The sequence below is a fragment of the Mustela nigripes genome, chromosome 1 (assembly GCF_022355385.1).
Source record: "Mustela nigripes isolate SB6536 chromosome 1, MUSNIG.SB6536, whole genome shotgun sequence".
NCBI classification, from domain to species: Eukaryota; Metazoa; Chordata; class Mammalia; order Carnivora; family Mustelidae; genus Mustela; species Mustela nigripes.
The window spans coordinates 199,361,360-199,375,383 of record NC_081557.1 but is presented as its reverse complement, the minus strand read 5'-3'; the positions used below and the strand labels follow the sequence as shown (position 1 = coordinate 199,375,383).

Genomic DNA, 14,024 nt, shown 5'->3' with positions numbered 1-14,024 from the left:
TTGCTCAAGACTCAAGTCTCGTTCACTTCCTGTTTCTTTCTTCTAATCAGCCAGCACAATTAGGATGGGGTTTCTGGCCTCAAAGATGTCACAGTGGAATACTGCACAGGTCGTTTTCCTTAAAGACTCTTCCCCCATTGCTCATGACGCCACTTCGCAGTCCTCTCTGTCCCTACGTTTCAGTCTTGGAGCTTGTGGCTGCCATTCCCACCATCTTGATAAGATGGCAGATGGGTGCCTCTGTCTGGGTATGTGTGTGTGTTAGTGTGTGTACATACACCCATGAGGAGTCAACCTTTCTTTTTTGTATAGTCCACTCATGCACTAAACTGAAGCAGCAAACTATGCTGTAGTTGTGCAAAAATAGCTCCATTTGTCATTGGGGAGCTCTGGGCTAAAGCCACAAAGTGTACTCCTCCACCTGTTGGTCTCCCAAAGGGAAGGATGCAAATTCTTGTGTATTTTTGGTTTCCCTTCATGATGGGAGAGGTAAACAGCTTGATAGAAATGCATATTGCTGTTACTGTTGTCATTTTTTTTTTCCAGAATTGACAAATTCTCAATGAAAAAATAAATGCTGAGTCACAGGAAAAAGCTAGCATTAGAACTCGGGTTTCAGAACTGAAGACCCAGTACTCAAGACCCTCAAACTTTTTGCCTCTACTAGTCTTCTATGGGTGATGTACATGCTTGGTGGGGGAAGGAATAAGAATTAAAGTGTGGTGAAGAGAGAAGAGAGTGAATGCAGAGTCATAGCTTCCTCTCTGCAATGAAGCTATGTGTTCCCCAAATTAATAGAGACATTATTTAGTTAATATGTAAATAAGACAAAGCCTGTTTTGTGATGTCATTTTCTTAATAATTTTCTCTGTGTTTTTAGAATATGTACTTTTTGCTATAAAACTAATTCAGTTAAACTTTCTAACAGACTTGAAGGAAGGGCCATTATGATACAGAAAGTTCTATGTCAACTAAGTAGCCCTCTGAGATGGTATGGCAGCCTCAACGAAACATACTCTCACATTGGTTTCACTCCTTAAAGGTAATCTCACACCACACCAATCAATATTTTGCTGCCCATTTTACCATATAAACCAGTGGATGTTACAGATATAGTTTACCATATAGGCCTGATTAATTGAAGAAAAATATAGCTTCTTATTGCTGACATTATGAGGTTAGAAATAGCATCCTATGCTAATCTGCAATGCCAAGAAATGAAGATGGTTTAAATCAGATCTCATGACTAATGCATGAGATCCAAAGTTCTTTTATTCCTGGCTATTTTAGAAAACTGGGGTGTATTTTTACCCTAAAAACTAATTCTATAAGATTTATTGAGATAATACAAAGTGCCTTATTATTAATAGCTCACAATCAAGATTTTGAACTACTGATGATCACAGAAATCCTGTTTCTCCATTTAAATTTCTTAAAAAATTATGTATATGCAATTAAGTCCAGGCTCAAGGATATTATATTTGACCCTTAGTTTTGTTTTGTTTTTGATATTCAATATCTGGAAAGATAAAGGAAAGTTTAGATTGCTTTCTGTGGTAGTTATTCCATTTTAATTGTACTTATTGTGCATTTGCTTAAGCAGAAAGAAATATATCTAGCAATAAGGTAAGCCTGTTATTTTTGCTTGTTTTTGTTTTGGTCATGACAAACTGTGAAATGCTGTGTTTTTCCTATAGTTCTAGTCCATGAAATCTGCAATCTTTCCACTTGATTTACGAAGGACCCTTAATTACTGCTGTCATTAGCACCTAGTGTTCAAAACAGTCTGTTAAAATGTACTGTTAGTCTCACCTCCAAGTCCCTGCTTGCTTTATTTTAATTTTCTCCAAGGGTAAGTAAAACAATAATTGCCTTAATAACAACAATCATGTACAGTGAATTAAATAAAATTCCTAGTTTTTTGGTGCCTATTTCTTTTTGTTCAGAATTCGGCATCTGTGTGTTAAGACTGGCTTAGAGTTTGAACAAGTGTCCATAAGCAGGGTTATTACTAGCAAAGACTTACTACCTGGGTTCTAAAAACGATTCACTCATTTGTCTTTTTCTTTCCACATGGGTAGGGATGAGAGACAACTGCTGTGAAGCTTCAATGTTTCTGCCTGGTCATGCACAGTTCTGCAATATAATGCATAAATGTATAACAACAACTTGGGCATGCATGATGCCTCCTTGGAATAAGGAAATCTAGTCAGGCGCGTTCACGCGGCCATCTTCGCGCGCGCGCGCGCGCGTGTACACACACACACACACACACACACGCTCTCTGACACAGACACGCACAGACACAGGCGCGCGCGTGCGCGCGCGCGCGCGCACACACACACACACACACACACACACACACAGGTCAAAAGTTGATTCATTCCCGAGATCCCCCAGAATCTTTTCTTTTTCTCTCTTCTGGCAGCTCGGCTTCCTGTCAGGGTAGTAGTGAGGTTGGGGGCGTGGAGGGGCGGGGAGGGCGAGGCGAGGGAGGCGGGAGCCGGGTGCCGGTGCGTGCCGCGCCCGCTCCTGCCGGGTGAGAGTCCGGGCCGGGTTTTGCGCCGGGTCCCCCGGCTTGTCTCACGGCCTCCAGCCGCCGCCGCTGCCGTGTTTACTGAGCTCGCGCGTCCTGATATCACTCCGCTGGCATGGAGGAGGAGGAGGAGGTGGAGGAGCGAGAGGAGGAGGAGGAGGCGGCGGCGGTGGCGGCGGCGGCGGCGGCGGCGGCGGCGAGCAGTTGATCATTGTGATGGTGGCAGGAGCAGCGGCGGCAGCGGCAGCCCAGCCGAGCGTTAGGGGCTGCTCTCCGCGCGGCGTTTTGCAAAGGACTTCACCGATCTACTTTTGCAGTCGCCTCGGACTGTCCATGTGTTTACTTCCCCCAGCCCGAGGATTCGATATCTAGGTTCCTGTGAAATGCAACTGAGCAGCCAAAGTACTTTGAGAACACGGGGCGGCATAAACACCAAAACTTTTTTGTGGAAGGAAAATGCAATAAGCAAGCTTGCCGTTTTCCGATGCGGTGTGGAGTGAGTGTGTGTCGCGCGTGTCCGCACTGGAGGCATATGCTTGTGTGTGTACATGGGGTGTATTTTTCGGTACGTAGGGAGAAAATGCTTGCCAACCACCGGAAATCTCCTGGAATTTATTAGAAAATAATGGATTATAAAAAGAAGGCAGGAGAGGAGCGGATCTCCCCTTGAGTTGCAACCCGATTTGCTGCTGGCTCAGTTTGTTGTGATTCTTTTTGTTGATAGGTGTCTGATGGTATTCTGATAACACCCCCCTTTTTTCCCCTCGAGCTTTACAGTTTAAAAAAAGGAAACAAAAAAACCCACCCCAAAATCTCTCTCCCCCCCCTTTTTTTTTCGCCCCGTCGGGATCGCTGTTTCCATCCATGTGCTTGCGTCTCCCCCGCGTTCCACTTAAACTATTTTAATTCTTGGACCCAAGGAGGAGGCTGATAGGGGGGTGGATAAAAAAAAGTTCTTCCAAAATAGTGTGCCCGGGGAGCAGGATGGGGGATTTCGCAGCCCCCGCTGCTGCCGCGAATGGCAGTAGTATTTGCATCAACAGTAGCCTGAACAGCAGCCTCGGCGGGGCCGGGATCGGTGTGAATAATACTCCCAATAGTACTCCCGCTGCTCCGAGTAGCAATCACCCCGCTGCCGGCTGCGGCGGCGGCGGCTCCGGGGGCCCCGGCGGCGGCTCGGCGGCCGTCCCCAAGCACAGCACCGTGGTGGAGCGGCTCCGCCAGCGCATCGAGGGCTGCCGGCGGCACCACGTCAACTGCGAGAACAGGTATCAGCAGGCTCAGGTGGAGCAGCTGGAGCTGGAGCGCCGGGACACCGTGAGCCTCTACCAGCGGACTCTGGAGCAGAGGGCCAAGAAATCGGGCGCCGGCACGGGCAAGCAGCAGCACCCGAGCAAACCCCAGCAAGATGCGGAGGCTGCCTCGGCGGAGCAGAGGAACCACACGCTGATCATGGTGAGGGCGCACTGGCACCAGGCGTGGGGCGCGCGCGTGGTGGTGGGGGGGCGTGGAGCTTCTTACATGGGGGGAACGGGTGTCTGATTTAGACGGTGGCGAGATGGGCTGAAACCGAAGGGTTAACATTAACTTTTCTGAGGGAAAAGCTGCCGTCGTCGCTACCTGTTAATCTGTCAGGGTTGTCAGATTTGGGGAAGAGGGGGCGAGAGGGGAGAAGCCAGTCACGACTGCGAGGGGCGGAGGGAGCCTGGGGGAGCGTCGGAGTGAGGCACTGGAAAAGTTTCCCCCCCTCTCCCTTTCTCAGATATGGATTTGAGAGTGAACCCAGAGTTGAAACCTCGCTCCTCCTCTTCACGACTCCCCACCCCACCCCTCGCGGTGCAGCTTCGCCTTCCCAGACCCGTCCCCCTTCGCCCACCCCTCTCAGCACATCCGCCGGGTGCAGGGAGAAATTGATGCTTGTCGCAGATTCTGGGCGGGCACCAGGCCCTCAATCCCTGGGGGGAGGTGGGGGGAAGGGAGAGGCTCTCGCCTCCTCTCCCTAGCTCACCCCCTTTGGGCTGAGAAAGTCTGAGAGTTTTGTGAATGAACTTTGAAGTGAGTGAGAAGCGGGCGAGGGTGGCTGCGCGCGCGTTCCTGAGTGCGCGCGCGGATGCGGGGCGCGGGTGCGCGCTCTCGCCGCTGGAGCCCCGAGACTGGTCGGCAGGTGGAGCGGCTGGGAGGGTACGGGGTGGGGGTGCGGGGAGGGGAAGCCGCTCGGCGCGTGTAGTAGGGGAGAGCTACACCCCCGGCGCGCGCACAGGGTCCCGACCACGCAGCCCTGTTGGGGATTCTTCCTTCTCCTTCTAAACTTGCTTGCACCGAGCCTGCTTCCACCTCCACCCCGCTCCCCACTAACTTTCCAAGCCGGTCTAATAAGCCCGGAGGAGTGGAAGGTAGCAGTCAGGCGAAAGAGGCTTAAATGGCTGGGTGGGTGGGTTCGAGGTAGATGAGCAGCCAATGGCTTAACTTCTCGGAGAGGAAGGGGCAGTTCCCACTCCCTAACCCTGAGGGTAGAATCCTTTCTCTTATCTCCTCTCTCCGGTTCTTTTGCTTTCCTTTCTGGGGTCGGGGAAGGGTGGGGGGAGGCCGGAAGCTTGGGAAAGGTGTCTGCGGCCCCTTCCCCCACCGCGCCGCCGGGTTTAGGGCTGCGCGTGTGTGCCGGGTGGGCCGGGCTGTGGGAATCCAGGAGCGCAGCACGGCGCGCGGGCTCTCGTTCCCTTTGCAGGCTGCCCCTCGATCGGCGGCGCAAGGCCCGGCGCGGGCGGGCCCCTCAGCATATGCGGTTTATAAATCGCGCACACCCGGGGTCTGGTAGTCCTCGGCGCCACGGGTGGTGCGGGTGCCGCCGCGGGCTTTCGCCCCGCACTCCGGCCGGCGCTCCGTGACAAAGAGCCGGCGAGGGGGAGGGGGAGAGGAGAGGCCGCAGCGCCGGCTCCCCACCCTCTCCACCTCCCCCCACCCCGCACGTGAAGAGGAACAATTTGTTTATCTTGGGCTTCAAGAATCCTTTCCTCCTCCCAGTTCTCGGAGGCCGCCCAGCCCCTCCTTCTCCCCACCCTCCTCGGCGCGATCCTGCCTAGTCCCGCCGGCTGCACCTTCCCTCCTCCCCCTTCTCTTCCTCCTCCCACATCCCTCCAGCCCGCCTTCTCCTCCCTCTCGGTGCGCGGTCGTGGGGGAGGGAGCGGGAGGCGCTTTGTCCGCCTGGCGGCCCGGCTCTACCTCGGAGGCCGCCCGGCTGGGAGGGGCGCTGCGCCCCGCGGCCCTGCCCCCCTCCGCCCGGGCCGCCCGGGCAGCCAGAGCCCCGCGCGCCCCACACTCTCCGGCCCCGGATCCTGTCCCGAGCGCGCAAAGAAGAGGCGGACTCTGTTTTAAGGAAGAGCGTCTGTCACCGAAGTCGGGGAGGGAGGTTCTGGCTTTATAAACAGGAAGCCGAAAGCCACGGACACACTGTAGCTTTTCTGATTGTACCCGGGGGCGGGGCCAGAGCTGCATCTCGACTGTAGCTCGCGTGCCCTTCTCCTACCTATTTCTCTCCCAGTCCGCGTGCTTTCCCTCTCCCCGCCCCCCGCGCGCCCTTCCGCAGATCGGGCGACTCACTTTGTGAACCTAAGACGAAGTAGAATTTGAAAGGCACTGAGAATTTCATGCCTGCCAGCTCCACGCCCTCTTTTCATGTGTTTGTACACCCCACACGCACGAATTGCGTAAAAATAGCCCCCCCCCCCCCCGTGAGGCTCCAGAATCTCAGCACCACGCAATTTCTCCCGACCTTTGGGGATGGAGGACTGCGGTGGCGTTACCTCGCCAGCTGGGCAACGCTGGAACAAAAGCCAGTGCCCTTTCTGGTGCCCAGTCGCTTTTGATCGCTGGAGAGAGCAGTAGAGGTAGCAGCCAGAAAGTTTTCGTGTTTGGATTTAGGTTCTCTCGAGGGTGCCCTATGGGCCTTCGGAGGGGGAGAGGGAGGACTCGGGGTGTGCGCCCCAGGTTATAATGCGCCCACAGGTGGAAGGAAATCAAAGATCCTGGCATTACCTGAAAGGAGGTGGCGAGCTCAAGCCAGAGCTTACTTTTGAAAATGCAAAGACAATGCTTACTTGAATGGAGGAGACTTAACCTGTAAATGTCATAGTGAATCCCACCTTAGCAAGTTAACAACAGACTTGAAAAATGGTTGCCTGAAAAATAGCATTTGTCTGTCAATTTTGTGACAATAATTTAGCCCATTGATTAAATTGAGGTAAATGCCTCAATGTACAGAACAGTATATTCTAGCTTCAGCTGTATTTCACATATACATCTCCCATTGATATCAGTGGGAAGTAAGTGTGATGCGTGTAATGAAAATAAACAGACTTAATTCTTAAGCAAAGAGTTGCATGTAAATTCTATGTACCACAAAAAGGAAAGAAAATAACATCATTCTTGATAAGCTATTTTTTCTTTAAAAATAACTAGTTTAAAAATTCACACTGTCTGTCCCTTGAAAGAGTACTGTAACTTAGTCTAGGTATGAGATAAAATCTTGGAAGCAGACTTTACAAAAAATATGTTGATCTTCATTTTCTTGAATTAGCTGCTGGATTATAGTGGGGCTCTGGTGGGGGCACAGAACAATTACATTTAGTTCTCAGATTGGGCTATCTGGGAAATCCCAAAGAAAAGCAATAATCAAGCAGAGCCAAATAATAATAATGGTGATGCTAAAAATAAAGATGAGTAGGATTCTTTTCTGTTTTATTGCTATTGTTTATCTTCTTAGGGCCAATATGTCCAAAGTACTAAATATTGATTAGTTCTCTTTCTGCCTGGTTTGGTTAAGAAGGCAGTCTCCTCAGTTCTTTACCTCTTTTGATTTTTCTTATACATTTATAAGCATAGTCATGAATAACAAAAAACAAGCAAACAAAAGGCAGTGTGGGTGAGGTGAACTAGAAATCTTCCTTGGTTCCAAGCTGCTGGAAGGAGCCTAGGTTTTGTGTGGATTCCTAATAGCCCTGCCTGTTAGGAGAGCAGGGAGCTGGAAAAGGCCTTGGTTTGAAGCTACAGTATCTCAGGTGAAAGGTAATTTCTGGACATGTAGTCAGTTGGATGATCATCACCCATTCCCCCCAACACTTGCATTTTGTTTATATACACTTGTCCCTCAAGGAGTTGTTGGTGAGAGCTGTTCATTTCACCTATTAGAGAGTCTCAGGTGAAAAGTTTCCTTTTCTTCAAATAGTTTTAATTATTGGTGGAAACAAGAGACCTTGTTCATTCTCTGCACTTGGAGCTGAAGGCCTGGTTAAAATTCCAAGGTAAACTCCAATTGACATAAATCCATTTTCAGAGAGGAGCACATTGACTTGACAGAGGTTTAATCATTCAGTCACTTCAAAAAGCATGACCATGCAGTCTTCAGAATTTCAAAATGGTGGTAGCCTTACTTGACCTGGTTCAGTCCTGTGTTTTCATGACCTTTTCACTCTGTTAGTGCCATTATAACTTTCAAAGTGTGTTTAATTTATACAGAGTTTACAGACCGCATAAATCTGTGTGCTGCTTGCTCTGAGAGGTTATCACATAAAATTCAGTTGATAATAAACTTAATAATTCTGAGGATTGGAGAAAACAGCAACCTATCCAAAATTTTCTCATGTTTCTGGAACAGATCCAGGAAATGTAAACATACTAGTCCAGTGCTAAACCTCCTTATAAATGAATCTGGTTTCCTATTTCTTATCCTGTTGAAGGTAAATTACTGGCTCTGTATCCAGGTTTTGGGCAGGTTTGTAATGTCAGACCATGTCTAAGTCTTTCAGAGAAACCTTTTCATTGGCTTACCCTGTTCTACCATCCTGGGTGATAGGATTGACAGTTGATTCTTGAAAAGCTTTCCATAACCTACACAGGGTGTGCCTTAAGTTTGTGAAAAACTTTCTGGAATTTAACTTCTCTGTGCTGCACAAGTGTTGTCTTTTAATTCTTACGAAGCAATTTTTTTTTTTTAAAGCTCCAGCATGTATTTAATTATATTATTTATGTTCTTTGGTTGTGGTTCATTTTATTTAGTACTGGGCAGCTAGAGATCAGAAAAGTAGAAGCACATTTAGTTAATCATTAATCATAATCTACGAAATGCTCTTTGGGGTGAGTTCCTTCCCAAGCAAAGCTGAGTTTTCAGGCAGGTGCTATATTTGATACTTTCCATCCTGACTCATTAGAATTATAAGGGCAAGTTTTAGAACCTTTATAGCTTGGTGCTACCTGGGTTGAGGAAAATAAGCAGTCCAGGTATATGGTTTACTGACATTTCTGTAAGAAGAAAGATGAGGATTTTAAACATTAAAATAGAGTTATATAGAAACATTTTGTAAATATCTGAGACCAATAGCCAACTATTATTAGAGAGGTTTCCTGACAGAGCTCTTCCATTGGTTGACATGGTGGGAGAGTGTCTCTCCCTCTCTCATCTTAGTGCTGCTGCCATTCAAGGAATCCAGTATAATAAACCATTTTGCACATCACATAGTAATTCTTGGACACATTTGAAGTATTTATATGTTATTTAATAGCATGGAATTTTATTTGTGATTAGTGCTCTGTGTTTGTTAATTAACAGTTTCGTACTGTGTTCTTGAGTTTAGGATGGCTAAATTCTGTCATCTTTTCCACATTACTCATTATAGAGAAATGGGAAATCAACCAGACATCAAAATCTCATAACGAGGAACATACTTAAAACTCAATCCCATGATTTTTATAATCTCTGCCTTTTAACTTTCCCAAATAGCTTTGCATTTTTTCACTCTATTAATCAGAGGCTGTTTATCCAGTTTTCAGACCCCGTAGCTGCTTGCTTTGTTTTTCTTCCCCTCCTGCTGCCAGCCTTTTGGTCTTTTCACTGACCTTTAGCACCTTTACCAAAGAGTGGGAAGAAGCAATAAGAAGAGAAATTTAATTTCAGTGCTTCCTCCTCTCATAACTAATGAAACTACTGGGGAAGATGCCAGTTATTTTGGATTAATTATGGATTTGATTTTGTATACCATTTACTCGTTAGCACAAATAATGGAGAATAGGCTGAATTTTAAAATATCAGTTCATTTTTTCAGCAGTATTGCTTCATAGTTCATAGTGCTTTGTAGAGGTTAAAATGCTAAATCACACTCTTGCGTCCAAGAATGAGTATATACATTGTAGGTTTTTCAGATTTATTCTAGCTAGGTTTAAGGGGGACAACCAGTTTTTATTTGTTTGTTTGTTTTTTAATCAGCATTAGGCTTGATGCCAGTAAATTCTCAACAGCTTTGGGCTGAGTTATGTCCTCTTCTCATGACATTTTAAGTAAAATAATATGCTTTACTTTCCTGTTGTTTCAAATTAAGTTGACATTGGTTTCTGTTATTATTATTATTATTATTATTATTATTATTAGCAAAGCTGATTTACAGGTGACTGCTCCAAAGTTATAGGATCCTCCAAATTAAATTTCATTAAAAACACAGTATGCTTGGAGTGCCTGGGTGGCTCAGGGGTTAAGCCTCTGCCTTCAGCTCAGGTCATGGTCTTGAGGTCCTGGGAGCGAGCCTGCAAGCCCACATCACTGCACTGGGGCTCTCTGCTCTGCTTTAAATAAGGTCCACTTCCCCCTTTCTCTCTGCCTGCTTCTCTGCCTACTTGTGATCTCTCTCTCTGTGTCAAATAAATAAATAAAATCTTAAATAAAAAAATACAGCATGCTTTTCAGACCGACACATTCCAAAAATTCATTATTCATGTTTGTGTGTTGGAAATGTAGCTTCTGGAAAATCAACTATCACGGAGAACTGGCTAATTCTTCTAACTTTAAAACAAAGCAAAACAAAACTCTTGTTTAAACCTAGGGAGACTTAAAGAACTAAACAAATAGGGTTGGATAAAATTAGAGAATGGAGTTGAGAGCTTTCTGTATGATAAATACTTCAGAGATCGTAGTTTCGTTTAATGGATCAGAGAGGGGGCACACCTTTCCCCCCTCCTTAAGTATACCTGGCTGTTCCATCTGTTACACCATTGAGGAGCTTTTGAGTTGTGGATAAGAAACTCCATTTGGAAAAGAAGCACAGCATTCCCTTAGGGCCACATGCACACATGCATAGAGAAAGGAAATTACTGCTGTGGTTCAGGTTTTTTAAGGCAAGCTGTGCGTAATATTCTTGGGGGAATTTAATAAAAATCTCAAAAGGCTTGTAGTACTTCCTCTGACAAAAGAAAAGTGATTCCTTAAGAATAATTTAGACGCTTCTTTTTAATTACATTGGACCTCCCATCGGTTGGAATGACCTTTATGCTAAAGTAGAATCTTTTAAATTACAAATAGCTATAACGCGTATCCTCCTTAGCAATGAATGGCTTAACCACTGTAGAAAACTGGAGTGAAATCTTAAATTTTTTAACCAACAACCTCCAGAATTTGCTTTCTAATTCTGTACATCTCTACCCTGTTGGGTAGAATCCGGTTGTGTAATGTTTCATGTTGTGGACCCTTCAGGCCTCAGCCGTCTCCACGATTACTTGCACATGTGAAGACGCTATTAGGAGACAGGGCTGTATATCTCTTCTCCCCGCTCACAACATCTTTCGACACCTCCAGAAAACTGATGCCTAGACAGAGGCTCCTTTCCCTGCAAAGGAAAAGGTTGAAGTGCTGGGAGTCTGTTTGTGCGGATTCAACCTGGGTTGTAACCCTGACTCAAAAGGATTGCAGGGCTCTAAAAGACAAGCTTTGCCAGTGCCCTTTATTCTCACAGTGGTTGGTTATTTTTCTTTCTTTGATTGTTTGTTAGATGCTGAAAGCAGCTCCATGATTGAGAGTGAATCTAAAGGGACTGGTAGGAAAGGGCTATAAGAACTAGCATTAAGGTAGGAGAGGCAAAAGGGGAGGAAGATTTTGGAGGCATCACCTGGAAGGGATGGCAAGGGGAAGAAACAAGAGAGGTGATCCGTTTTGCTTATTGGTGGTAAGCAGACAGTGTCCTGGTGTCTTGGGAGCTTACAGAGGTAAAGTGTGCTTCGAGTAGTCTCTTCTGAGCCTTCAGACCCTACGAAAAGTCAAATATATATGTTTTCAAGAGCTAAAGCAATATTGTTTGTGTATGGAAGAAGTCATGTTCCTAAATATTTTCATGCGTTCTTAAATGATTAAACTACCCACGGGATGGAGGTACTACTTACAGGATTCCTTTAAACATTGATTTTCAGGCAGGGGAGATTTTGCTCCCTTCCTCTCCCCAGGAACATTTGGCAATATCGGGAGACATTTTTGGTTGTCACACTGGAGGGATGCTACTGCTGTCCAGTGGCTAGAAGCCAGCAATAAAGCTGAATATCTTACAGTGTGCCTACAGTACCTGGTCCGAAATATCAGTGTTGCTGCTGTTGAGAAACCCTGCTTTAAATAAGGAGCTCCCCTAGGATGTTGAAAATACAGTGTGTGGCTTTACTCACAGCTTTTCAAAAACACTTTTATGACTTAAGGAGTGGAGAAAGGAGGAGGTGCGGCAGAGGGTATCTTGGAAGGAGTTAAAGGACCACTGTCCCACATGTCTGCCCTGGCCATGTGACCATCTGACTTCTTACTTTGTGGCATAAAGGGAACAGTAGTTACTTGTTTTTACCTCACTGAGTGGTTGTTAGGCCCGAATGACTCTCTCTCTCTCTCTCTCTCTCTCTCTATATATATATATATATATATAAGTCTCAAAGACTTTATGGCACTTACCAATGCTAGGCCTATTTTTATGAATGACTTGCATATCACTTAATTGTTTGCCTTCTGCCCAAGTGCAGACTTAAAGTTGAGTGGTTGGACGCTTGTTTTACTCACTCATAAGCCAACATCTAATGACTAGGGACTGGGCAACAGCTGCATCTTGGACACGATTTCTGGGCACTGGGGATACCGTGGTAAAGGGGGCATCCTTGCTGTCACTGGACGCACGCTGCAGGCCATGGTTTCCTGGTTCGGATTAGCTGTATGAAATGGTTCTGTGGTTTTATGAGAACACGTTAATGGAAGTCATTAATAAACTGACATTTAGGAAAATCCTAGAGCCCTAAATGCTTTGTATCTTCTTGTAAGCTGTCTGTGGCTACGGTTTTCGTGCATTGTTTTCTATAAGTTTATTTCGTTATTTTTCCAATGAAACCTCTTTGTAGGAGGAGAGGATTCGTAGGTGTGGTGGAGAGTAAGATTGAGGTCGGTCGTTGAAAATGAGGCAGGTGATCATCTTTCTTTCCTTTTTTTTTTGACTAGGCGACACTTGTAGCACCATGATCACGGCTTGACTTAAAGCTTTTAGAGGAGATTAGACAAAGAAGAGAACATTTAGAATGAAGCAGGCAGGAAGGTGCAAGGACGTGGAACCGTGTCGTATGAAAACCAGTTGTAAGACCTGGCGGTGTTCAGTCTGATTTAGAGAGTATGATTGCTTTCTTAAAATATTTGAAGGGCTGTCAAGTGAAGAAAGGATTAGATATGCTCTTTACGGCCTCAGGGGGATACAGTTAGGATCAGTGGTTGGTGGTTATTAAGAGTCAGGTTTGGTTTAATATTTAAAAAAAAAACACAGTTATATGAAAATTAAACCTGTTCAAAGATGAAATGAGCAATCTTGATGAGTGAAAATGTTCTAGCACAAGTTGTTCAGTTAGCTAAGTGTTGGAGAAGGGGTTAGGGCATCATTTTTTGTTTGTTTGTTTGTTTTGTTTTTTAAGATTTATTTATTTGAGAGAGAGATAACATGCATGGGCACGTGGTAGAGGAACAGAGAGAGAGAGAGAGAATCTTAAGCAGATGTGATGCGCGTGGAGCCTGATGGACGGCTTCATCTCATGACCCTGAGATCATGACCAGAGCCGAAACTAAGAGTCAGGCACTTAACCAACTGCACCACCCAGGCGCTCCATGACATCTTTTTAAAAATCATAAAATGTTTAAACAATATAGAAATAAAATGTGAGTTACTGAGGACAGAGATGTTATCTCTTTCTTTATCTTCATATCAGAAAAAGACCTACTGTACATAGGAGGAACTCAAAATATTTGTTGAATAAATTGCTAAATCAAAGTAGTTTTAAGAAGTGACTTAATTCGGGGCGCCTGGGTGGTTCAGTGGGTCAAAGCCTCTGCCTTCAGCTCAGGTCATGATCCCAGGGTCCTGGGATAGAGCCCCACATCGGGCTCTCTGCTCAGTAGGGAGCCTGCTTCCTCCTCTCTCTGACTGCCTCTCTGCCTACTTGTGATCTCTGTCAAATAAATAAATAAAATCTTAAAAAAAAAAAGTGACTTAATTCTTCTCTTTCATGTTACCCCCTTCTCAGAAGTTGCCACGATTTATAGTATCTCTTTCCAGACCTTCTTCTGTTCAGTTACATATATACTATATATTGTACCTCATCACATGGTAGCTTTTTCTACACAAATGGAATCGTACATATGGTTCTGAGATTGACTTTTTCCACATAA

At 45.8% G+C, this 14,024-nt stretch overlaps 1 protein-coding gene across 2 annotated transcripts in view; it reads left to right on the top strand.

The window, feature by feature from the left end:
* Window positions 1–3,511: 3,511 nt before the first annotated feature.
* The window catches only part of MAML3 (mastermind like transcriptional coactivator 3), a 404,537-nt gene continuing 394,024 nt past the window's right edge, over window positions 3,512–14,024 (top strand). For both annotated transcript variants that reach the window (XM_059378561.1, XM_059378555.1), the window contains exon 1: window positions 3,512–3,991. In XM_059378561.1, the coding sequence (XP_059234544.1) occupies window positions 3,521–3,991 (471 nt within the window). In that variant the 5' untranslated portion in view covers window positions 3,512–3,520. The remainder of the gene's footprint in view (window positions 3,992–14,024) is intronic.